Source organism: Rhyacophila brunnea, unplaced genomic scaffold (genome assembly GCF_057557595.1).
Source record: "Rhyacophila brunnea isolate RB1 unplaced genomic scaffold, BYU_Rbru_1.0 scaffold_5, whole genome shotgun sequence".
Taxonomy (NCBI): Eukaryota; Metazoa; Arthropoda; class Insecta; order Trichoptera; family Rhyacophilidae; genus Rhyacophila; species Rhyacophila brunnea.
The window spans coordinates 45,909,327-45,935,958 of record NW_028233170.1 but is presented as its reverse complement, the minus strand read 5'-3'; the positions used below and the strand labels follow the sequence as shown (position 1 = coordinate 45,935,958).

Genomic DNA, 26,632 nt, shown 5'->3' with positions numbered 1-26,632 from the left:
TTCCTCATTACATCCAAGATCTCGCTATGTCCATGAACGTAATAACCGAGTTCGACTGTATTTTACAACGTTTTTCTTACCTCATATTCTTATTTGTCCGGTACAAATCTTGCAATCGATTTTTAACTAACTTATAGAATATATCAGAACACGATGCCAATGCATTTTTTTAATACTTTTAGGCATCTTTAAGTAGTATTGAATTCATTTTCAGTTAATTCTGTCTTGTATGAAAAGTTATTTTGACACCATTATCGGTTGCTAGGGGTCTGGGGTCCTAGCAACTAAATTATTAATATATAGGTGCGTTACTATGGAAATCAATATGACATGTCAAGTACAAATTTTTTTGAACGTTTAAGCTAGTCAAGTCAAGTTTATATGGTTCAACGGAATTTAAAAACGTTGTACTTATTATAAAAAGTTCTTTTTATCTTGTAATTATATTATATTAAGATTTACAAATAAATTTCAGTTTAGATATTGTCTATGGGATAATCTGTATTTGATATTGACAAAAGAGATTATGACACTAGTTGAAAGGTTGTTAAAATATGGCAACAGAATAAAAGATATTTCATAATGGTTGTTAAATAAAGTAGACTTTATTGCAATCAATAAATACATTAAACAATATCTATGTATGGTAAGTAAAATACATCTTATAATAATTATTACAGATATATTTAATAATAAAATTGTTAAAGCACTATTTTATTATTATTAAATCAAAAGTTAGGCCTACTCATACGTGTTAATTAAGGTCACTTTTACAGAGGCAAATAAAAGTATAAGAACACCGATTATTGTATCTGGGTATAAACAAAAAATATTTGTACGGTTATAACATTGTGGTGTCTATGATTTTAAAAAGTGATATCGTAATATATGTAATTAAATATTTGATTTATTAACTCAATGCATAGTCATATCTACATATTCGTAAACTTTAATGACGGATAAATAAAAACCTATGTCATTACGAATAAAGACTAAACACTGGAAATTATACTTTTAATTGTTAGATTTAATAAACCATACACAAAATAATATGGTAAAAATGATTTACTATGTTATACTCTAGTGTAGTAATAATAATTATTACTGCCCATATTATGAATATAAATGTAAATATTTATTATTAATTGCCAAATTTGAATATACAATCATTAGACATAATATTTGGTAGATAATATTTGATATTTGGATAATTATTGTGACGTGGATTATTCATTGTTTGAAGCGGTATTTGAAAAAAAAAACACATGTACTATTGAGCATGTATTTTTAATGAATTTATCCAGTGGCGCGTTTAGTGACGTGAAGGCCTGACGCACTGATGATTTTGAGGCCCCCCACAATAAAAAAATTAAGATACGTTCATATAAATTTATAAACATGTTTTAATTGGATTTAATTAATTTATTCGTTTAAACAGACTCCTTTTTACGAATCATAAAACACACATTCAGCAGTATACCTAGCAATTTAGTATTTTGAAAAATAGCTACCATGATTTTTTGACATCCGTTTTTTTTGAAATTGTATTTAGGAGATTTAGGTAATATTTTTTTACGTGAGACTTGACAATATCTCACTCTACCATGAGTGAATGCATGATCAAAAATAAAAGATTTTTTATAATTAAAACAAAAATCTTTTATATAATAAGATTTGTATATAGGTACTTAATTATAATAATTTATTGTATGTTCGAGGCACCCTTTTAAATCTTGTAACGAATCAATTACAGAAACGCGCCACTGAATATATCATTGTCGAAAATAAAAACAACTACATTCACACTATGTGTTGGGATATGTGAGTGTTCACGGAAATAAATCACACCGTAAGGGGGGGAGGGGGTCTGATAATATGACGATATGTGGACGAAGGGAATATGGATGATTGAAGAAAATGTGATGTACAAAATCAATAAAATATAAATTTATCTCTTACTGACAATTTTCAACAAATATTTTTTAATAAGCGGGGGAGCGGTGAATTGAACATGTGATGTTATTTAGACAGAAGGGTTAAAGATTTTCAGAAGAGGGGGGGGTAAAATTACTGATAATTGTGTGATGTCATTTTTGCGAACTGCCAGATGACTGTTTACCCTAGTAGCGTATACATGTTCGGAAATTTGTACGTATGCAGTTCGCCGAATCACACTTCACTGTGAAAATTTTGTATCAGAAATATATGATTGTATATTAAAGACCGTGCAACCTCTTTGGGTCGTATAGTACCGAGATAAAATTCATGTCTAAATAAAACATGGTTCTTGTCAGTTTACAGGAAGCCAGCAGCAAACAAATTTTGAAAATAGCCGATATACTGGATTATTTGTTAGGTTAGGTACATTATTTTCTGCAATGCTCTACGAACAATGCGTAATTTTTTCATCTCTTTCCGATAAAAAGCTTACGGCGAACTGTGCTATGGTGAAATGTAATACGTACAATTTACATGTAACCAGTAGTCTAAACCGTTGAAGTTAAAAAAAGATATTCTAGCTGCGTTTAAAAATGTTAGTTATACCTGCGTATGACGTGACAATATAATATTATTATTTATTTAGACCTATTCTCGAAACTTGTTAATTTACATTTTGATAGAGTCGTAAAATGTGCTGTACAAAAGTTACAATATTACATTTTACTAGTTAGGTACACACAAAGAAAGAAATACAAGACTAGCGTGTGTTGCTTCTATAGATTTTTTAAATTTTACAACAACTGTGTTTAAAATGGAATTATTAAATTAATCTTTCACAAAGAAGGGTTTTTATTTCGACTACTATAATAGATTAATATGTAAGGAGAGGCTTTACCATTTATATACGTAGTACGTATTGCTATCTCGCGATAAGTGTGTATTTATAAAAAATAAATGCTGCCTACATTATTTTTGAATTCAGAACGTTTTATAAAAATCGATGTTTTCGGAAATGGCTAGTATCCTGAAATCTATAATTTTATAAAACTTCTTAAATTACTATCTATACCTCATAAGCCAGTGCGTTGTATGTACAATTTTACAAAAAAAACGTAAAAAAGTACAGATTTTGTAACTAAAGTTTTAAAAGAGACGATTTATCTTTTGAGTCTTTCATAAGCCTGAAAGATCTTAAATTGCATTTTCCCAAAGAGTTTTTCTTTGTCATACGATAGATACACTGGCTTTCAGGTACACATTAGTATAAATCATTGGGATACCTGTCATTTGTAATATTTTTAATTTACAATAGAAAGAAAACACTGAAGAATCTGTACATATTCATTCCTATAAATATCATGCAATTATGCAAAAATGCAAGCTTCTAGTGATTAAAAATAAATCACAATGTGCCCTCAAGAGTTACTCAAGCTTTTTATTTTGTATCTTACACCTCCTTATTTTTGAAAAAGTGAGGAAAGATAGAAATATTTGTATATATATAACATATATATATATACCTAGCAAACATATTGTAATATTTAAATATAGATTTATTAACAGTCCTCCTCTAGAACATTAATTTCGAGTTGAAATCATTCTAAATTTTACTCTGCACACATTGTGATCAGGGAAATAATATTAGTTTCGTAACACATTATTATAATATATTTAAATGAATAAGACACTGATAGGTATTTGAGGGAGTTATATTTAATGAAAAACAATATAATATTTATATTACACAACAAACTGATTTAATTATTAAGTGTATTATATTAAAGAAAATATATTAAATTACTTTTGTGATAATATATTATAATATTATGTGGCACCCGCATCTTTCGCATCTCTCGTATAATTCATTGAATGCATTGTTTTTATCCGAGCACCATTTTTGCAACATCAATTGAAATGTTCATTCGTTAAAAAATAATTATTAGAACATAAAATCAACCAAATTCATACATCATGCATTTTTATTAAAAGTAGTTGGTATTATAAATTTGTATAAGATTCACCAGTCAACATAACGTTCAAAATTCAATTAATTAAATAAATTATTTTGAATACACAAAATGATTGTTATTCGAAAGGAATACACATAAAAAATTAAATTTTCACTGGTGATTTCTTTTTTTCAATTAATAAGTAGGTATTTAAATTAATTTAGCATTTCATAAAATAATATTATATTTAATTGTAAATGTATATACCTAAATATAAAGCTGAAGGAATAAACAATATACTATCATTTTTTTGACTTCAGCATGTTAACAGGCATGCCATACATTTTGGTTAACACTACTTTCTTAGAGATTGCTTCGATCCGCCGGTCGGGAAGGATCAAACAATGTTTTGAGGTGGAGTCTGTCCTAACATGACTTTGGAGACGAAGTTGACGATGGCGGTGGCCGGTTGCTCGGGCTCCAGCTCGGCGAAGATGTGGCACTCGTTGTCGGTCGAGCTGCCTGTGCGCCGCGCGATGAATCCAAACATCCGACTGTTGACAAAATGACAATAATTAATACTAATCACCAAAACAGAAGAATTTTACTGGCTAGTCTATTGATATAACTGTCAGGGAATCATACATAATCTCCCGCTGATAAAAATATAGAAGAAATGTATATATAAAAATTTACATGGTGCAATATGTATATAATAATTCAAAGCAAACGAAATCTAAGCTAAATTTTAAAATATATACCATTCCATACAATAGCTGAATTTTCCAGAAAAGATTATAGACATCTGACAAAAATCTGTACAAATCACCCTTGGTTTATCACAATGTAGGTACAGTTCTGTTTTAAGTATATATAATTATGTATTAATAACAATTTTCGTGATAAATATTCAATAAAATATAAATGTTGAATTAGGGAAGACATTAAATTGAGAGCAGTATTTTATAGATTAATTACTTTGGACTCGGTATTCCGTTGGCGTCAGCCTTGTAATTCCATCTTCTGTCGCCGGGGTCCAGCCCACAGAAGGAAACGGCGGAAGTAGGGTAGTGCCGCCTGAAGAAAAGCCGTCTCGCCGAATCGGTAAGCGTGATTCCGGCAGGAGACACTTTAAAGTGGACTATCGCTGGGGTGATGTCGGGACGCTGAGCGAACAGTTTTGCTGAGGTTCTGGTGACAGCGTCCGGCCCTGTGAGAGCTTCGCATCCTGACCCTCCAATGTAGAGAACTGAACAGGCGGCTCCTGTCGCTAACAAGGCTCTCGCTGCGCCGGCAGGTCCGGGTGGGGCTGGATCTGATCCGGGAAGTTTTAATCTGGCCGGTAATGCTAGCGGTGTCACTGAATGTTGATAGACTAGAGCCGACAGCGAACTGAAGACCGGTTCGTCAGCACATCCCTTGAGGCGGACTCCTCTGGAGGTGGGCTCGATGAGGAAGTGTCTGACGAGGTCTATCGATCCCAAATGTGCTCCTGGAGGTGAGGCCACTTTTAAAGCTAATCCGAAAGCATTTGGGAAAGAATTCGAGTCGCGGATTATGAACGCTCCGGTGTCTTGGGTTTGGAGTAGGGCGATTGCTGAAATAATTGTAAAAAAAATGTTATTAGTCCAAAAGGAAAACGTAAAATCAGTGGTTTTCATTGATTCGAATTTAAGCCTTTATTTGTAACTTGGATACACATAAAGATGTATAGATGTATATGATTCCTATTAGTAACGTATGGCTCTGCGGCTTAGTAATTAATTATATCTTTTTTCACGTTTGGTATTTTTTTACTTGAAATAAATGTCTAGGTTATTTTATAGTGACATCAGTGACGTCCCTAAACAAAATGCCGCCCCATTTTTTATACAGTATTTTTTATTATCCATAACACCGATATCTAAGAAATGTGTTGTACGGATACATTACTAACAAAATATAATTACCACTAAATCTAATTTTATTTAAATGCCATCTCTGCTTTAATAGACAGTATTGCGAGTCCACGGTTCTGATAACTTCCAAAACTCGCGAGTAACTGGCAAAAATATTTTTGGATAAATTTTAAATTAGGAAAGTATGTACCTATCTACAATTCAAATACAATTCGCAAATCTCGATGTGTCATTTACCTCCAAGGACAATGGAAGTAAACTAGACATCACGAACCCGATAAAAAATTACAGTCCTGTTAAACCTTTTATGTTAATTAAGACATTATTTTGTTTCCAACCGAGCTGATTTTTTAATGGAAAGATATTTACGTTATTACTAAGTTTGGGTAGCTATTTCTATAATATATACCTAATGATTCTCCTCGATTTGCCGCCCTTTGAATAACTGCCACCCACAAGCGACGCTCAATCTGCCTACCCGTACTGGACGTCACTGAGTGACATCAATCGACATAAAAGAGAACTAACTGTCTCGGTCAATTGTGAGGCACACATCACAAGACAGTTAGTTGACATCAGTGGCGAAGGGTGGAGGTAGGCTGTTAAGATTAGCTATAAATAGTGCACACTAAACTTTTTTAGTCATATGTATTTGTTTTTATTGAACTAAGACTACAATTTACAGATGGTGTTAGTTGGTTTTTAAAAATCAATTAAACCATGCCTAAACGAAACCATAATAGTTTTGGTCTAATTTGGGCAATACGACAAAATTGTACACACTTTTTCATTCATAGTTATTTGTTTTTGTTGGATTAAAAATACATATTACACATATTTTTGGTTAGTTTTTTTAATTCATTAAGCCCTGCCTAAACCAAACTATAATAAATAAAAAATATTATTCTATTTATAAAATATTCAAAGTTATGTATGATTTAATTGCATAATTTTAGATATTTTATAGATAGACATGTATTTTTTGACTATTATCTATTATGGCTTGGTTTCTCAGGGTTTAATTGAATTTTAAAAAACTAACCAACACTATCTTTAAATTGTAGTCTTATTTCAATGAAAACAAATATGTATGTCTGAAAAAGTTTAATGTGCACTGTTTATGGCAGATCTTAACAGCCTACCTCCACCCTTCGCCACTGGTTGACATAAACTGATGTGTCCATCCGAAAGTGATGTAAAACTAAATAACATTAAATAATTATATATCAAAGAACAACAACAAATAATGGTGCCACTGTGGTTAAATAAATAAACTATGTAAACCCTTCATACGAATAAACAACCATAAAAAAACGTTCCGTGTTTTTTGATAAATATGTAATACCCATATTATGAAAACTAAAATTAGTAGTTGTACGTAGTATCGAATAAAAATGTAATTACTACTGCCGAACTGATGTATCTTGGTTTGGAGTAGGCATTACGTTTCAACATTCAAGAGTTAGGATCACTGATACTTATCAAAAAATATTAACACCACTAACTATGTTCAGAATGAAAGAATATTATAAATATGCATTCGTTATTTTTTGTTGTCCTTTATCTTTTTCTTTCACATATATTACGCTTTTCGATTGGCGTTACGATACGTCGGTTGGGACGGTGACATTTGGCAAATAAAAAAAAATGATCTCTTAATCTATCTGTTTATATTGTTCTATAAACATACCTTCATCTCTAGAAATGTTGGGCTTGTACCAGAACTTGGATGTGTCTTTGACAAACTTGACTAGCTCCGGGGAGACGTCTTGAAGCTCTGGCGTGACAGGTGTCGTTGGGGGGTGAGGAGACGATGGACTTCTGCCAAGCATCGTTGAATAGTCCTTTCTGAAAATGTCAAAAACACAAAAATGTTATATATTATTTTACATTTAACAAATTTAAGAAAAATAATAATTAGATATACTGCCCTGCTAAGTAAAGATAGTGTTTTTGGTTTTAGTGAAATGAGAACCCAAGTTTAAACTACTTTTTCTCTTATAGCAGGTATGTAAAAATATTGGATTTTTTTGACATAATCTCTAAACAGACAGTGTATATTTAGAGATTATATCAAAACAATTCAATAATTTTACATAATGTAAGAGAAAATGTAATATAAAGCTTGGGTTCTCATTTCACTGAGACCAAAAACACTATCGTTTTACTTAGCACATCATTAGACAGAATAAATAGAATTTGTCATGGCTAGTATAATTATTATGTTGGGAAGAGAAGATAATATGTATATATGATATTAATTTAGAATATCTTTACCGTTGTGCAACAGGACTGCGCGGGGGCAGGCGATTCGGTGGTGTGTGAGGTGCAGGGTAGGGGGTGCGAGGTGTCGTCGGGAAGGCAGGTGTTCCCCCTCGGGATTCTAAATCACCGTCGGCGCCCTCCCACTCGCTTACCGAGACGCTCCTCCATGATGATAGTGATTCTTCGCGGGTCTGAAATGAAGAGACACAAATTAAAATCAATTCATTTCCAAGGAAAGTTTTGCAAGTAACTGAGCCAGTTATATTATAATTCTGTGTTTTTATCCGATCTTCGAACAGAACTAAAATTGCTTGATTTGGAATTGCGAATCGAAGAACAAATCTAATAGGATGTGAATATAATTCAAAAACACTCAAAAGGGTGTAAAGGGAACATTAAAATAGTTTTTTTTAAATACTGAACAATTCGTATTTGTGGATAGTGGCGGTTATGCTTTTATACCCCTCAAATGGAATGATAATTTCATGACAATTGCGTTGAAAGTATTATAAACATTAAATAATTCCTTTGTGTTGATCAGTGGTGTGCGGTCTATAGATAATATAGATGTGGAGCATACTTAGGTAATATCGATCGTTTTGTGGACTTCTAACACAGAAATAGCGGTTGATTTCGTCACGTAAAACTATTAATCTATTTAAAGAACAAAAACACAATCCAAAAACACTTGTGCACACAATGCACGGGTGTTATTAGAAGATTTTTAGTGGACACCAAAAATTCGCAGACCACCAGAAAATGTCTGCGGCCTACCAATGGTCAAGAGAATAATGTGTTACAACTTATGACATCTCGTGCTATCAAAAAGCTTCTTCCTTGTGATTTAAATGGCAAATGGGGTTACTCACCATGGTTCCATTATGTGATGATAATATGCCAGGATCTCTCGGCGAGTCCAGCATGTCAACTCCTGAAGGAGAGACGCTTCTCTCACGCATCACCCGCCGATCTATGCTCATGAATTTGCGGGAGGATGTCCTGGAAGATGGTGTTAAGAATTACATAAATACATTCTAATGTAAATTTGGCAATTTGTTCTCTACCAATGACCATACCAAAGTTTAATGCGATAAAAATAAAAAGGATATCATTATCTCGTAAAATCGATGCAAAACTATGAATTATTCCAAAACGTTTCTAATATATTGTAGAGAACTTCTCAAACTAATAATGTGCATGGATTTACTGGCAGCAATAGTGCATATTTTAAACTATCGTGACAAAAACTGTTTACGCGTAAAAGTCCTGAATGCCTCTCGAATTTCATTCTTCAAGAGTGAGCAAGATACGATGTTGTCATTTTATGGGACTATTTGACAGGTCGAAAAAATTGCTTAACCCCAAAATGAGCGTAGTTCGTTTTTTTGCCGGCAGGTTTACCACTATCGTCCTACTGCGCAGGTGCAGATCGAAAAAAATCCCTACTGTCGCATGAAAATTCAGAAGTTTCCGAACATTTATGATACATGCATGCAACTGCAGGATAATGCATGTTTACACGTACATTTTCTTGTTATGGCCGCGATAATACGTACTGCCAGCAGTAAATCCATGCATGTGTAAACGGGGTATATAAATCTTAATGATAAAAATAACCATTTAGTGTTCACTGCACATTTTACAGGATTTTTATCTTTGAATTTAAAGTACTAGTTTTGAGTTTTTAGATAACTACGTATTGGTTATTTCAAACACTTTAAGATGTCAATTATGAGTAAAATGTATTAAATATTCGAATCTTTTGTATTCCATAATAGGGAGAGGGTAGAATTTCACTGTCATTAAACGAAATAAATACCTGTTGGGTAAAACGGGTTCGTGTGTTGGCATGGCGTGTGTCCTCCCCACGGTTTGGACGTGGAGTGGTATACTGAAGTCATCGTCGTCATCAGCAAAGGCTGTTGTGTCACTGGTATAGCCATCGAATCTAAAAAAGTCATAAATTTTATATATAACATTTTTCAAAAATTTAAGCCTGAAATGCGCATTGGGTCTTCAGTGCTGTTCCAATTTTAAAAACATTATTTTGAAGTCGTTGGCAAATGAACAAACCAAATGAAAATGGTGTGCTGTCATTCGCATTACGCGCTAAAAAATACTTATTAATTTGATTATTATATTATGTGCATATTATAATATTACATTGACCATGGTGGTTCCTCAAAATAATTGGGAACATTGTGCAAAGCATGAAAAATAATGATTGGAAGGTTTTAGAAGACATTTTGGACATTTGGATGACTTCATTAATTAATTAATTATTGTGAAAATAATATGTTTATATACACGAGACATTTTCCTAGTGATAAAATAACTCCTGTATTTCGATCGACGGCTTGGCGTTTATGATGTTTTCGAAGTCTTTCTTCCCATCCTATTATGTATTGGGTCAATACAACTCAATATTATTTACCTGTGACTAGCAGATGTCCTTCCGGTCATGGACCTGTCCAGAGGAAGTCTTGACTGGCGAAGACGGGCGTCCCTCCTCGTCCTCAGCCTCTGCTGCTGTCGCTGGAGCCATGTCAGACCATCCGAGTCGAAATTGTCTCCGTGCCCTATTCCTCCGTTGATGTGCTCAATGGACTCTCGGATTGCTGGTGGCTCAGATCTGAAACAAAAATAAGAATGATTATTTTGCTATATATATGAATATCATTATCTTACGAATGAATTGAGTAAATAGTTGGATGTCAATATCGACACACTTTTACTTTTGCTTCGACACACTCCTAAGTGTCTGTTGTCTGAACAATGTTCTTGTAGGAAAGAAAATTTACGAAATGATTTAGGAAAATTTTCTTTAATTTTTTTTATACAAGTTAAAATTTATTGAGACTTTGATTGCATCACGCCATCATATGGTTTCTTCTCTGAATGAAGATCCACTGTTCAGGCCCTCTCCAACTCCGTTAAAGAACCTAACAATTTTTCCGAGCTCTTGCGTAATCCCAAATACCAGAGCACATTTCGGTTCCTCAACGTTTTCAAAGACATCTGCGGGTCGTAGCTCTAGGTAAGCTAAATTTGTGGCACTGTACATGAATTACGTGTACCTACTAACTGTCTTCGTGAACATCACACATTCATTGCAGAGCTGCGAATCGCTTCTTCCAATTAGAACGTAAAATTTGTATGTGTGCAATTCATGTCTAAATAAAAGACTCAAAAATACGTGAGATAAAAACCACCGAAAGACAAAATAAAATAGGTAGGTAGGTAAATTAGATATACAATCATATTGAATACCTAAGTTATACAAAATTCTAGTAGGTGCTCGTAAGAATCAACTCGTACCTATCAAATAACAAAAATTATTGTTCTTTCTGAATCTAATAAAATTGGGACATTGCCGTCTGCAATGTTCCACTATCAACGCGTATTTATTTGATAACATGGATTTCACAGTGAACTGTGCTACGATGAAATAAAGTAATACCATAGACTATAGATACATCTAGACGCCACCCGTTGCATTGCTAGATGAAGCCGCGTGCCGTGCGTTTGGTTTGTGGGCGAGCGAACGCATTCGTCTACAAATGTTCGAGACCATAGACCATTTCGCTAGTGCTCGCCCAAAGTGCTCGCACTAGACGCTCAGAATTAAAATATAATTTTCTATTTTTTTTACGTTATATACGTTATGTTACGTTATATACGTTATTACGTTAATGCATAATTTAAGTTATTTTAAAGAAACACTAGGTCACTGATATTAACATATATAATAATATACAAATAAATTATCACGAACATGTATCAACTTACCTATGAAACGTAATACCATCTTCTTGCTTATCAGTACGGCTACCATATTTTAACACACAGAACCATCTTTTCTACTTAATTAATTAAAAATATTTACCACTGACTTTATGTTTAACACAAAAAATAGCAATTTTAGCACCATGGTTATCGACGCTTAGTTATGCAATAAGCTAAGATTTGCCGGCTACATCGTAGCAAACCATCTCCCAGATCTGTAAACCCTTTATCTTACTCTAGCGTGTGTCGCAGAGATTATAAGGGTACCGAATACTTTCTCACTCGCACTTATGCATCGTTTTTGTTCAGGCCTTGAGTAATACAAATTTACTAAGTACCTATAGGAAATGATTCTGTCATCGGTTTTACATGAAAAAATTAATACAAACTCTTCTTATGATGGACAAAATAAATTTTTGTAACTGTTCAAATTTAATGCACATTTTATAGTAGATACATAATATAAGCACTAAATGTACTTACTATACAAATAATTATAAATTCATTGATACACACAAGCCATGTAGGTATAATTATTGAATGACTGATGTAATATGAAGGATAAAAATTATTATGGTTACATAATTATTTATGACTATTGCGTGTCAATGTTTATTGTGTGTACAATACTAATAGTAGCTAGCAGAAAATAGACCATTCAGAATAATTATTATCAATGACTTGTTAATTACAATAATAACACTTACAGATGATAGTTTGCTGAGCAATAGAATTGATTTATTCATCTGTGATGCCTACTTTGACTGCTTTTCCAATCCATCATAATTTATTTTTATTTTGACCCTGCTTTGATGTTCAGATGAGTTCGAAGTTGCTAAGGATGTGAAAAAATTGTCAATACTAAGTTTACTATCGTATCTATACGATTAGTAAATTCCTTAAATGATGATACATTGATGTAGATATATGTACAGGGTTTATCATTGACCATGGCATGAGAACCAATTAATTCTATGGTGTATAATATATACTATAGTATGCTATTGCGTATATCCAAAGAAATTATATTACTATAATACTAGGTATATGGATCAATCGTAAGTGTTTTGTATTACAATGCTTCATATGGATTCTATAAATAAACATTTTAGTATTATTATAATAGAAAAAGGGCGGACTATGTTAACGTCTTGCTATGGGTACTGAGTAACAATGTTTCAGTGGGGAAGGGTGGAAGTAGGCTGTTCAGATCCTTAGTCATAATATGTATTTGTTTTCATCGAACCAAGACTACGTGTGCAGAGAGTGTTGGTTAGTTTTTAAAAATCAATTAAACGATGCCTAAACCAAACCATAATAGTTTTGGTATGATATTATGGGTCCAACAAAAATAGTGCACAATTTTTCAGTCATATTTATTTGTTTTCGTTGAGTTAAGAATACATGTTACGGATCGTGTTAGTTAGTTTTTTTTAATTCATTAATTATGCCCAGGATAACCAAACTATAATAGATAAAAAAATATTCTTCTATCTATATAATATCCAAAAATATGTATGATTTAATGGTATAATTTCAGATATTTTTAGATGGATGTTACACGCAAGGTTTAATCAGTGACGTCCCTAGACAAAATGCCGCCCCATTTTATTATACAGTATTTTTATCATCCTTTCATGACTTCAATATCTGAGAAAGGTGTTGTATGGATACATCACTAGCAAAATATACCACTAAACCTAATTTAAATGCCATCTCTACTTTAATAGACAATATTGAGAGTCCACGGATTCAGATACATTTTAAAAATACTACACCTGACAACTTGCATGTGTCATTGCTGCTCACCAAGGACGTGTCGTCCAAGAACAACGGAAGTAAACTAGACATCACGAGCCCGACAAAAAAATATCGTCCTGTTAAACCTATTATGTTAATTAATACATTTTGTTTCCAACCAATGAGCTGAATTTTAGCTAAGCTTAGGTACCTACCTATTTTTATATATACCTAATGATTCTCCTCAATTTGCCGCCTTTCGAGTAACTGCCACCCCCAAGCGACGCTCATTCTGCCTACCCACACGGGACGTCACGGGGTTTAATTGAATTTTAACTGACCAACACTGTTCGTACATTGTAGTCTTACTTCAATGAACAAAAATACGTATGACTGAGAATATTTAGTGTGCACTATTTATGTCGGATCTTAATAGCCTACCTCCACCCCTTGTCACTGCTGGACGTAGTACTATTATTTTCGATTTAGTGTGATTCCTTAGTTCTAAGCCGGCTTGTTTGGGCCCCGCATCAGTTGAAGTTCGACCTTATTTATGATGGGGCGAGTTCAAAAGAAAATTTTGAAACTCCTTTACAAGTCTTGTGTCTGTATGGATACTAACGGTAGTTTTATCCAACTTTCTCTTAAATATGCTTACATACTGTAGTCTAAACGCGAGAAGATAATATCTTGATGGAAATACTACATGGCCAAATATATTATTTTTGGCCATGTATTTTTCCGACTAACACGCGATGTAAATGAGAGCTACCATTCTTGGTAGTATTTACCTGTGTATCCCAACTATCTCAAAATGCAGCTATATTATAGCAGCGTATATTCCACCTACGCGAGAATGCGTAGGTACAGCGCTCGAAATGGAAAAATTTACGAACCCTACTACATTAATTGTAAATGTGATTTAAAAATAAGTGTGTTATTTTTTTATTATATGAAATATCTAGCTCAGACCGTCAAATTAATATTTCCACGAGACGGAGCGATAATTTTATGGATGTTATGAATCGGAACGGCGCTCCGGTTCGTTTCGGTCCATTTCGAGCCCTGAGTAGGTATAGATTAACGTTGTTTTAAAACAGGGTATATGTGGCTCATTAGGCGTACTTCCATATTGTATCTACTTTATAATTTCTGTATTTACTCTGTATACTCTATCTTTCTAATACCTACTGGTTCTATTTCAACGTCTTTTGATACTTTTTAATAGTCTTTTTTTGTTTTTACCATGTCTTGTACTGAAGGTTTTGAATTTGTAATTTATAAACTTCACTAAGTATATGTAAATAAATAATTTTGAAGTATTGTTTAATATAGGTAGGTACATCTACAAGATGATTTTTTTAGCCAAAAGTTCACCGCATAGGTACATTATTTATTATTATATATCGGACAATATAATATTATTGCTTTGTTTAAAATAACATGGACGTGTAAATTGACGTAGGATGATGTTTTTATGACATAAAAATATTGTTGTAAATAATAATTATTGTGAACTCATTCTTGCGATATCATTTTCATGGTCGTACAAAGGTTTTCGACTCCTACACAATATCACAAATAAGTAATTCAAGGGCCGTTGGTTACGCCTGCACACTAGCGACGTATTTCCATTCTCTATGGTCATTTTTTCATATTAAAAACCGTTGCCAATGTAGAAAAAATATTTTTCGGAAAATATCACATATAATTTTGTTTTACAATACCTGAGTAGGTATATGTAAAAAACAAGGTTTTATGATAAATGGATTCTTTAGTCCGGTCGCACGTACAACATCGTCTCACGATGTAGAGATAGTGATGTCACGCGGCTAGCCGAAACGTATGAAAAAGCAGCATCTGCCCATGCGCCCATGAAAATTAAATAATATTTCTAAAAACATTGCCACACGATCACACCGCGATATTACAAAATTCGACATTCCTAGCCCAGTACCCTGCATTGGAAATTCAATAAACCTTGGATAGTAGTTTTTATTATGTATGTTTACAAAATAATGCTGTGACTAGACTTATATTAAGTAAGTAAGTATATTTACACCAATATTTCAATATGTATATCATTATAATACATAGGTACATTATTAGAATAATCATTAGATGAGACTTGTTTTGGTGTATTTAAAAATAAATAAAAACAAGCTAATTATTAACATGTTCCCATTGTAGATAATATACATTTGTTCTAATTTGTAATCATTCTTCTTTATTTGGGTTGTATACATAACTGTCTGTCTAACTCAAACTGATCGTAAAAAATAATAAATACCGTGTTGGACTGTTGGTGTCGGAGTCATATTATATATATATATAAATATCAGTTTAAAAAAGTGTCAAATATTATTTCACTTTGGTCCGTTTAATCTAGATGAGCGGTATGAGCGCGTGGCAGCGTTTGCGCTAGCGGCTAGCCGCTAGAGCAGGTGTTTTGAACTGCGTGCTCCCGGGCGCATGTGCGCCCGCGAAGCGATTTTCGTGCGGCCCCGGCAAAGTATTAAAACGGATTTTTTTTAATAAAATTATTTATTGCAATCGCAACAAAATAACCATATTTTTAAGATTTGAGATTCAACAATTTTTCATTTCAAAAGGTCAAACATTCGAACAATAATTAGATAACCATCATTGACTGATGGAGTTTGCGTTTTTGATTGATATTTGTGAAAAATTAAACAATTTAAGTTAAATAAAAATTAAACTTCAGGGAAAAAATAAAAATATAGCAGAAATTATTAGTTCTGTAAAAGCCTTCATAGCTAAAATACAGTTTTGGATAAATATTTTTTCGAAAAATTCTCTTGTACATTTTCCAAGGATGAAAAAAGTGATTGGTGAAAATATTTTTGACGTAAAATTATTTATTACTCATCTTAAGACGCTTTTAGACCAATTTGAAAATAGATTCCAGCAATTTTCCATTATCGAACCGATGGAACATTACTAAAATTGCTAATTCCACAGCGAAAATTCTTCGTGAAGACACTCCAAAAATTGAAGAAGAAGTTTTAGATATTCAAGATGACATTGTCTTAAAATTGAACGATTTTAAGGTAATGTTTTCACGAATTTATAGAAATTCAATGTGCGCCCGCCACTATAAACCCAAATCTCACATGCGCCCGCTACCGCAAAAAGCTTAAGAACCCCTGCGCCATTGGCTTCAACGATGTACCGATTTACTATAAGTAGGGTTTGTGGCTGTCGTCTGTATGGGCGCCAAAAAATTCATCGATGTAGGCGCGAAAATTGCCTCTACCTTGCCTTGTTCCACTACACCTCTAGTAGGAACAACATGGGAATCGTGACATGTTAATAAAAAAGTACATAAATTAAGTAAATTTGACAGAATAATAAAACAGTAAGTATACCCGTTTAATTTAATCTGTATATAATATAATAATCTAAAAACGAATCTCTGTTAAACGGAAAAAAATACATAATATTTCACACGTGAAGTTGGCTTAAATCATGTCATCGTTTAAGTTTACAGATTATGTAGGTAGGTATACTGAATTATAACTCGCATGCTCTGCCGATATTAAAAACATGGTAAAAGAGAATATGTAACTAATAAAATGATGCGTTTCTAATTTATGCCTTCAGGTTTGATTTGAACGGAACTATGTGGAACTATGTATCTGTATTCAAAATTACCGCCAAGTCAATAAACCTCTCACTGCCAAGTTATATCTTGAAATTCAGAGTTATTAAATGATTTGGATAATGAATATTGATCCGCGTGTTTAGTCTCACGTGTTTAGATATATATTATTTTACTCAGTGGCGTGGCGTGCTTTTATAAAAATAAATACGACGTGACCAAAATGTAGTGTTTTATTTATAAAATAGCATTGATACTGTTTTTGTGAAGGGTATGTGGGTATAGATATGATGATGTGGACGCCACCGGCTTGCTGACGTCATCTGGACGGGTCAATTGAACGACAGTCATCTTGGCGCCGTTAATGATTAATAAAATGCTTTTAAAACCTACGTGTTTGGTGGGCCGTAGTTTAATTTAATAATACCCCTTAATAATAATAAATCGGAAAATTCATTAAGTAATACTTACTTGGTATGTGTTAATTATTGGTAAGTAATCAAACTGTTTATAAAATATGGGAGACTTTATAAAAGACCACTACCAAATTACAAACTCCACTTTTGTTGAAACATCAGATTTTTACGACATTTTGTTACAAAACATGTGTTGTATGCTCAGACTAAACTTCAAACTCGTAAACCTATTAATAAACTCGTTATAATCCCGAACACACAACAGGCAATTCCAGGTGATAAATTTCCAATACATACAGTAAATGTGACAAGTCCGTATGTCTACCTCGACTATTTATTTTTTTTGAGATCTGAGATCTGTTACAAGTCAGGCATCATTGAATAAGTAGGTATCTTTTAACATTAATATAATTTTCGCACCCATTGAGATTGTCAGTGATGTCGCATTTATTATAATCGTTTTCAATAGCAGCAGGACTATTTATAAGAGCTTTGGAGCGGAGCTCGGAGCAATGGAGCAATGCGATTTTACCCGGAGCAGGAGCGGAGCCGGAGCACTGAAAATTTGTAGTGATCTTTTTGCTCTGCTCCTGATGTTTTTTTATTATTATATTTTCACCCTAAAATCCAATGAAAATAGTATATTTTGACACTGCAACACTGGAATTATTTGAAATACGGCAACACTGCCGAGTGATAAATATCCTCACTTTTTTGATAAAAGAGGCAAATGATGAGAGACTATTTGCTGTCGGTAATTTTGTTTAATAGAGTTAATAATGAAAAAAAACGATTATTTTAAAACTACATATTTTTTTAACATTTGTATCCATAATATAATACTTAAAGCTTTTAACCCGGAGCGGAGCAGACCCTGGAGCGGAGCCGGAGCAAGTATTAGGTCCCGGAGCGGAGCTGAAGCAGCTCAAAAAAGGGTCCGCTCCAACGCTTTGTCTGTTTTTAGTTAAAATTTAGCTAATTTATTACATCGAATCCGCGAAATAATTTAGAACAAATTATTTAAAGTTAAAACTATCTCATTGTATTCGCTACAATACGGTATTGTAATAATACGGAGAAAATACAAGAGTATAGATTTATATAAAACACCACTGGTGATAAAATACATTACGTGAGATATAACATAATAACATATTATCACCTCGCATGGCGAATACTAATAAATTGATCTTTTAGCAGTTTTGTAATCAATAAAATCGTCTTCCATTAGAAATTAGAATCGACGTAGTTTTAAACGAAACAATTTTATGAATTAATATGGCGCGAGCAAGGTGATAGCCATCATGATGTTTCACAGCTAGACAGACGCTCAGAGGCGGATGAGATCCGATCTAATGTAGTCTTCACATATTACATTTTTTTAAACTGTGTTTACTTTATATTTTAAACATAGATCGAAGATAAAAGTTGTAATAATGTTGAAGTATGTAACATTGATATTTTTTTCAAAAATATAGCTACCACATTTCGATGTCCTAATGTCAATATCCCGTAAGTGACTCTTTACAAATTGTGCAGGAAGCTAGAAATTTAGAATATTTAATATCCCGTATCTGACTGTTGGTAGTGTAGTTCACACATGTTGTAACTACATAGCATACCAATAACCCGTAACGTAAAAAGTGGTAAAGCAAAGCATAAAAACCAATAAAATGTGACATACCTATATACAAAGATAAACATCCAAATTTGTTATATTACTTACTGTTTTACCTTTTAAATAATTCGAAAGTGATATTTTGAAGCTGAATTCAACACACGTCATGCAACACGCTTGACAGCTTAGAGGCAAGATACGGGCCATTACAGGTTTATTTCTGCAATGATCAGATACGGAAAATGACTAAAATGGGTGTATCATTTTTGTTAAAATAACTACATATATGGGAATTTCGCAATCGATGGGCAGTTTTTTTATTTTTAGTAGTAGGTTATCAAAAAGTCATTTTCGTCATATATATATTAGGTCAGATTTCGAATAGATTTAGACATTAGAACATCGATTTACGTTTGTTTTGTATTATATTATAATTGGTTAGCTGTATGCATATTTTATTAGATGTACAATAAGCAGAGAACAAATTTAATGTACCTATAAGGTTATAAATAAATTCAGGCCAATATAAGGCTATAATAATGGAGCCTAAATATAATAATATGAAAGTGAAGCAAACAACGGATCTTAGTCTACTGATAAGGTCAACTGCCAGTAATTTCGCATCGCAGGTTCATTTGAAAAGACCTTTACACTTCCATAATGAGATTTATTTGAAAATTTACAGGGTCCATGAAAAGACAATCAAAAGACAATTTTTACTGTATTATCAAAAAGTTTGTGTGAATTTTCGCGGAGCCTCAGGACTCTTAGATACCCGGTTGAGAATCACTGAGATAGGCATACAATAATAGGTACATTTTGGTATTATTATTTAGTATTAAAATCCTGTAGAATCGTTAGTAAACAATGTAAAAATAATGAATATCAAAAAGTGACAGCCATTAAGTGCATTAGAAAAGCGGAAATGCCAACTTAGCAATATTAATATCGTGTCCGGAAACTTATACGTATGCAGTTCGCCGTATCACACTTCACCGAGAAATGTTGTATCGGAAATGTATAGCCGTAAGACCGTCCAACATCTTTGGGTCGTATAGTACTGACATATAATTCATGTCTAAATAAAACACGGTTCTAGTCAGTTTACACTTTATAGTTTACAGGAATTTCAAAAATAGCCGATATACTGGATTATTTGTTAGGTTAGGTTAGGTTTTAATTATTAAATTATTCATGAATTTTTGAATTTAATCAGCCATGAAAATTCATATTGAATCTAATAAAATTAGAGACCGTATAAGTATACGGTCATTTCTTTCCGATAAGAAAGCTCACGGCGAATTGTGCCACGGTGAAATGTTTTACGTACAATTCACATGTAACTTATTAATATATGTGCAGTTTACCATCTTAACCTTACGTCATTTGTTCGATAATTTCAATGTCATAATAGAAAATTTAAAAATAGAAGACTTTTTCTACATAGTCCAAATTCTTTGGTATACTTTCAGTATGAAACTATTGTCATATTTTTTCGTTAATTGAAATCCTCGCCATACCACTGATAACGAGTTACTTTACAAGTTGCTATTTAAAGCATTGGATACGGAGGCGGGCCAAGTGGGCAACACGCTCCTCTGCACATTCTGGAGAATCGCACAAGTCAACCATATTAACACTGACTTTGAATATTTCCGAGTTTTATTATTTGCCATTCGGACATTTTTTGTAAATATAACAACCTTATAAAAACACTTACTTATACTAAACTACAAAATGACTATTCGACGCTTGCATTCTGACAGTGGTGATTTACGGTAGCGAATTATGGTGATGTGAAAACAGTTCACAACTGATTTTCAATTATTTGTCACTTGTACTTCTTTAATCCTCAACAAATTAATTATATATAAATATATCCTTTTATTAGCTAAAATCAAATTGGATTAATGTCAGTAATGAATTCATTTTACATAGGTAGGTACATAATTTTGAAAACACTTAACACAAAATATATAAACCCGTAGAAAAAATCGTTTTTGAAAAAATACGACACCCAGCAGAAATCGAAGCTGCGTCTCTCGGGATTCGCGCCCACGCACATCGACCACAATGCTATATGAATCCTATCTAATTGAGACAAATTTTAACTAGTGGCTCTTACAATAATACTCTCTGAAGCGCTTTCCAAATGTAGTTACTATTTTTCTGTTTTCAAAATTATGTAGGTACTTACCTATGTTTAATAAAAAGAATGTCAAATTCTTAAATCTTGTGAATAAATTATTCGTTGAATAAAAAAATAGTTCAAGTTGAATTCTTTTTAAATTTGAATTGCAAGTTAATTCTGAATCGGTCGATGATTTCAATCTCAAATCTGGTTTCAAATTAAGAAACAAGTGTCTTCCATAGTGATATTTTCTCTATGCCAAATTGTCTATTATTATGATATTTAATTTACCTACCTACCTATCAATCTATTTTTTTACTTTTCTGGCACTAACTCATAGTATCTCAAACCAAGATAAGGTACTTACGTATTTAAAAAATACAGCCAATCTTTTATATCCCGAAAATTATATAACAATCATATTCAATATAAATAACAATAAAACACTGGCAGGTACAGTGCCAGGTAAATAAGTAACTATTATAAACCGTTCAAAATAAAACTATAAATAAACCAAGTCGACAATTTTATTGCTTAAACACCCACATATTATTATGTTTCTTCGCAGCTGACCCCTGTTTAATTTCTTGATTCAATTCAATGATTACTTGGACGTGAAATAATTGCAAACCAACTGGAATTAATGCAACTTACCTACTAGGTACCGTCTTATATAATAAAATTGGAGATACCTAAGGCTGCTGAAGGCCGACTATATCCAGGGTAGTGCACTGAATTCCGAATTACGATGTAAGTGTTTGTTATTAATTATCTTTGAACAATGCGGTAACCTACCTGTTTGCGATAAATGATTATTTTCGATTGCATATTTCGTATATAATGTTGTCATTTTTTTCAAAGTATTCGAAGTATGAGCAATAACAATACAAAAAAATGGTCACATATGTTAAAATATATTGATAAAAGTGTTTGTGGACAGTTTTTATACAATGTGTTCACGAACAGATGTATCTTGGTCTGTGCAAAGCATAACTTGCGAACCCTTCAAAATAGTTTAATGAATAAGCATAAGTACCACATTAGCGCGAGGGTTTGATAGTTTTGACTCGAAACAAGACACGGTTGCAGGGGCTTCGAGCGAGATAAAATTATGCAACGGGCGTTATATAGTGTGTACATTGGATAATATTAATCGTAACAATAATCATATTAGCTCTGCGTAAATCCTGCGCATGAGAAAAAATGACATCTGCGCATATTCATGTTTAAATGGTCCCATGTTATTACATTACAATCAAATCATCATATTATGTACCTATGCGATGACTGATGACGTTTAAATGACAGTAAATACATATCATTGCGACGATAGGTACCTACTTACTTATACGATATTGTTCATTATGACATGTGGTCACATCGGAAACACTGTTACGCCTGACAGGGTAAAATCAATCGCTTTATCGCTTCTTGATATATCTACGTATACTATACAATATACATAATATTGATTATTAATGTTACGATATAGACAAACTGTACACATATTATTATGTCTAACTATTTATGTATATACAATAATGATAATAATATGATAATCGGCTTGCCATTATATAAAAACATGGGTGTGGCAACATTAATAATTTATATGGCTCCTCTCGCACGGTATATTAATTTGGATACTTACAATAAATTTATAATGATTCAAAAATAAAACTGAAATACATAATAGTATTAATTATGTATGTATGTGGTATTTGGGTAGAACCACATTAGACGATGTGTAATTATAATAGGCTTTAAAAACCATTTGATTTTTATCGATAGGTATATTTTTGGGTAAAAGTCAGGAAGTCATGAATTGAAAAACGATGTGCAAGTCTAATGGGTATCTACTGAATATGAAGTAAGTCTTTTCGGTGAACATCTGTCACATCATTTACTACTAGCGCCTGTACACGTGCATGGATTTACTGGCAGTAATATTGCGTATTTTAAACTATCGTGACAATAACTGTTTACACGTAAAAGTGCTGACGATCTCTCCAATTCGTTTTTAAGAGTGAGTGAGACGCGATGTTGTCATTTTATGGTTTCGTACTATTTGACAGGTAGTGAAAATCAGTCAACCTGAAAATTTGTTCGTAGTTTGTTTTTTGGCCGGCAGGTTCGCCACTAACGTGTAAACGGGGTATAAAACTAAGTAATTTGATTTATCCTGTTTTTTAAGGAATATTACTGAATCTGATACATTTTCCCCTTCTGTACCTAAATGGTGCAGCAGATACTAATTCATAACTCAATAGAAATCGATCATATAAAGAAGACATGTCCAACTTCATGTAGGCTATGATCAACTATCCTGTATCAAAATTAGCAACATTTCTCCCACTGTCATTATTTATTTAACTTCAATGAATTATATTTGGCTGAGGACAAATAACAACACCAGCAAAGAAATGCTTGATTTCCCACTTATCATGATGTTTTGGTCTTCATTTTGGACACAGATTGCACTCATCGACAATACTATGAAAAGAGCATAACTGCGACACAGGCGTTCCTGATGAGCTAATTGAGCTTATTATAATTAATAGTTCGTCCGATTTGTCTATGCTTTGCTACTGACCAACGGACAATGTAACGAACGAAGTAAAAAATTCGAGCTTTTACAGTTGCGATAGTTAAACATAATGATAAAGTAATGTCAATCCTAAAATTGTGTGTTATTTATACTTATGTAGATTTACATAAAATAATACAGGAGTGAAAACTACACTCACTTGATGTTTTCTTTCAAGAATTACATAAATTGAAATAAAATAATAATTGCTAAATCTATCATTTTCCAATATGTAAATTAATAAATTAATCAATTTTTTAAAAAGATAATATCAGATTTTCCATCAGTCCGAATGATTGCGTACATCAAATGTAATTCTGGCAACTCAGCGAGTAAAATATCAAACACGTTTGTCCAATCCAACGAACCTGGTAGTGTGCTCCACGCAAAAAAGATTGTAAATCGTCTGACTTGCATGCCAATGGAGCAGGGACATTAAAGAAACTACACCTTCGTTTAAAGCGTGGGGCCTCAAATCTTCCATTTCTCTCACTCCTACGTCAGACCGTGACGTAATACAAATCAATTTAAAAATTACTTTTACGTAAACCGGGTACTTATATAAGCAAAAATAGAACTGCTTAATGCTTCCTCTTTAAAATCGTAATGACGTCAAATTATATTACAACTGAAAGTACGTCATGATTTTTCACGACTCAATTCTTATGGGTTTCAGAAGATTGACAGGTAAATCGGCGAGTTGGACATGTCTGCTATAAGCCTTTCGTAAGAATAGCTGATATATTCATAAGATAACCCGTATCCTAAATTCTACAATAATTAAGTAAATATATCGTGTGTTACTGTCAAAAGTTGGTAAGTCTCGAAATCATGTTATGGAGAAATTGCAATTTGAATGTTTGACATGCCCTATAAAATGAGGCATAATGCTAATTTCTATGTGCTTTATGTGCATGTTCTATATTATATCGACCTTGATTTTTTTTCTACGCTAGATATGTATAATATATATACGCATAATCCGTCGTTAACTGTAAATACCTAAATTTTCGACTTACCAACTTTTGGCAGCAAAACACGATATAGGTACGGTTACTGACTAACAACACTAATATTTTAAGGGATATGAACTGATATTTACTGTCTACATAACTAAATATTATTACGATGGAATGAATAATTCAATTTAGTTATAAATACCCTGTACATACCTACTAAGTTTCAAATAAAATTTTCCAACAATGTCAAACAAAGTAGTGAGATTATTATACACAATATCACAGAAACGGCGAGTGAACTATGCCTCTATGGAACTATGGATATAATACCTCTATGGAACTGTGTATACATCTGGGTAATTATATATCAATAAATTCCATATATGTGGTAAACACGAAGTGTCTATGCAACTATGAATAATCGCTGACCATGTGAGATATAATTTACGAATAAATCATACCCTCATTGATTATAAATCAATAAATCGAAAGCCATTGCCTAGTTCGTTAGGCGATTTACTGCCTACTTATATATTCATAGCCAATTATGTGTTACACGTTTATCAAACGATAATTTTTTAAATTCAAATAATATAACAAAGAAAAAAAGCTATAAGTCTTACAAATATTGATAAAATTTTGCAATGGAATGTTGTATTATTTTATTTTGTAATTTTTTAATCTTAGTGTAATCAATACGTCTTTTAAATGGCTATGCGTTTTCTATTATTTATATTGCTTTAGTGATAGATTCTCACTCAAGCAATGGGTAATAAAATACACACTTTTGAGATGTGTGTGAATTAATAATGATAATAATATAGCACTCTAAAAGTGGGTTTAAAAGGCTCAATAATTTTATTAATATGCGAAATAACAAATGTGCACTGCTTCAGTTAATCACAGGACATGGGGGCTAGAGAAGACGAAGAATTTGTTGTCAGTGGTTCTACCAAAGTTACTTTTCAGTAAAATAAAAGAATGGTAGCTAACCTTCATATTGGAAGACAAGGCAGAAGGATAAGAGGCCATTCATAGACTGAAACCGTATGCGGTTTCGAACAGTGTGCCATTCATACTAAACTTATGATTTCTGTTAATGAAAATATATTTTCACTCATTCTACAGTCAACATGTCAGTCAGTATGTAGATGACAGAAGTGGGGGATGGGTTGATTATGTACGTGAAAGTATGAGAAGATTTATTGTTTGGCAGATCGTCGCAGCCAAGATAAAAATGGTAAGTCAATTAACTGCATGGCCCCCCGCAAGGGGGGGGGGGGTTGACGGGGCTCTAGCCTGGGGTCCCGGGCTTAAGGGGGGCCCGGCGTGGCGGATCGACCAACCAAGTGAAATAAACACAAATCATAAAATTGCACTAATAGTAAATTATATTTAGATAAATAAATTATAATTATAATAAATTATATCGCTATTTCCCTTCAAGCATACTAACATTTTAAAATATATGATTGTGCGAAGGAATTTTTGATTATTGTTTGTCGATATTTGACAACTCCATAATAATTATTCAAGTGGGTGTATTAAAAAATACAAAAAAAAACTATAAAAAATACCTTTAATTTTACCTCGAACACCATTTAGAATACGCAACTGTATATCGTCACACTGCCTTTAACCTTAGCGATAGGTAGGGGGCCCCGCCAAAGATCCTACACTGGGGGCCCGCTTCAGGTTATGGGGGCCATGATTTACTGTCTAG

At 32.8% G+C, this 26,632-nt stretch overlaps 1 protein-coding gene across 21 annotated transcripts in view; it reads right to left on the bottom strand.

The window, feature by feature from the left end:
• Nucleotides 1–586: 586 nt before the first annotated feature.
• Nucleotides 587–26,632, bottom strand: part of by (focal adhesion protein tensin) — a 779,028-nt gene continuing 752,982 nt past the window's right edge. For all 21 annotated transcript variants that reach the window (XM_085955416.1, XM_085955417.1, XM_085955418.1 and 18 more), the window contains 7 exons: nt 10,488–10,685; nt 9,873–10,001; nt 8,923–9,052; nt 8,066–8,244; nt 7,479–7,636; nt 4,869–5,487; nt 587–4,444 (listed from right to left, as the gene is read on the bottom strand). In XM_085955416.1, coding sequence (XP_085811542.1) covers nt 4,288–4,444; nt 4,869–5,487; nt 7,479–7,636; nt 8,066–8,244; nt 8,923–9,052; nt 9,873–10,001; nt 10,488–10,685 — 1,570 coding nt within the window. In that variant the 3' untranslated portion in view covers nt 587–4,287. The remainder of the gene's footprint in view (nt 4,445–4,868; nt 5,488–7,478; nt 7,637–8,065; nt 8,245–8,922; nt 9,053–9,872; nt 10,002–10,487; nt 10,686–26,632) is intronic.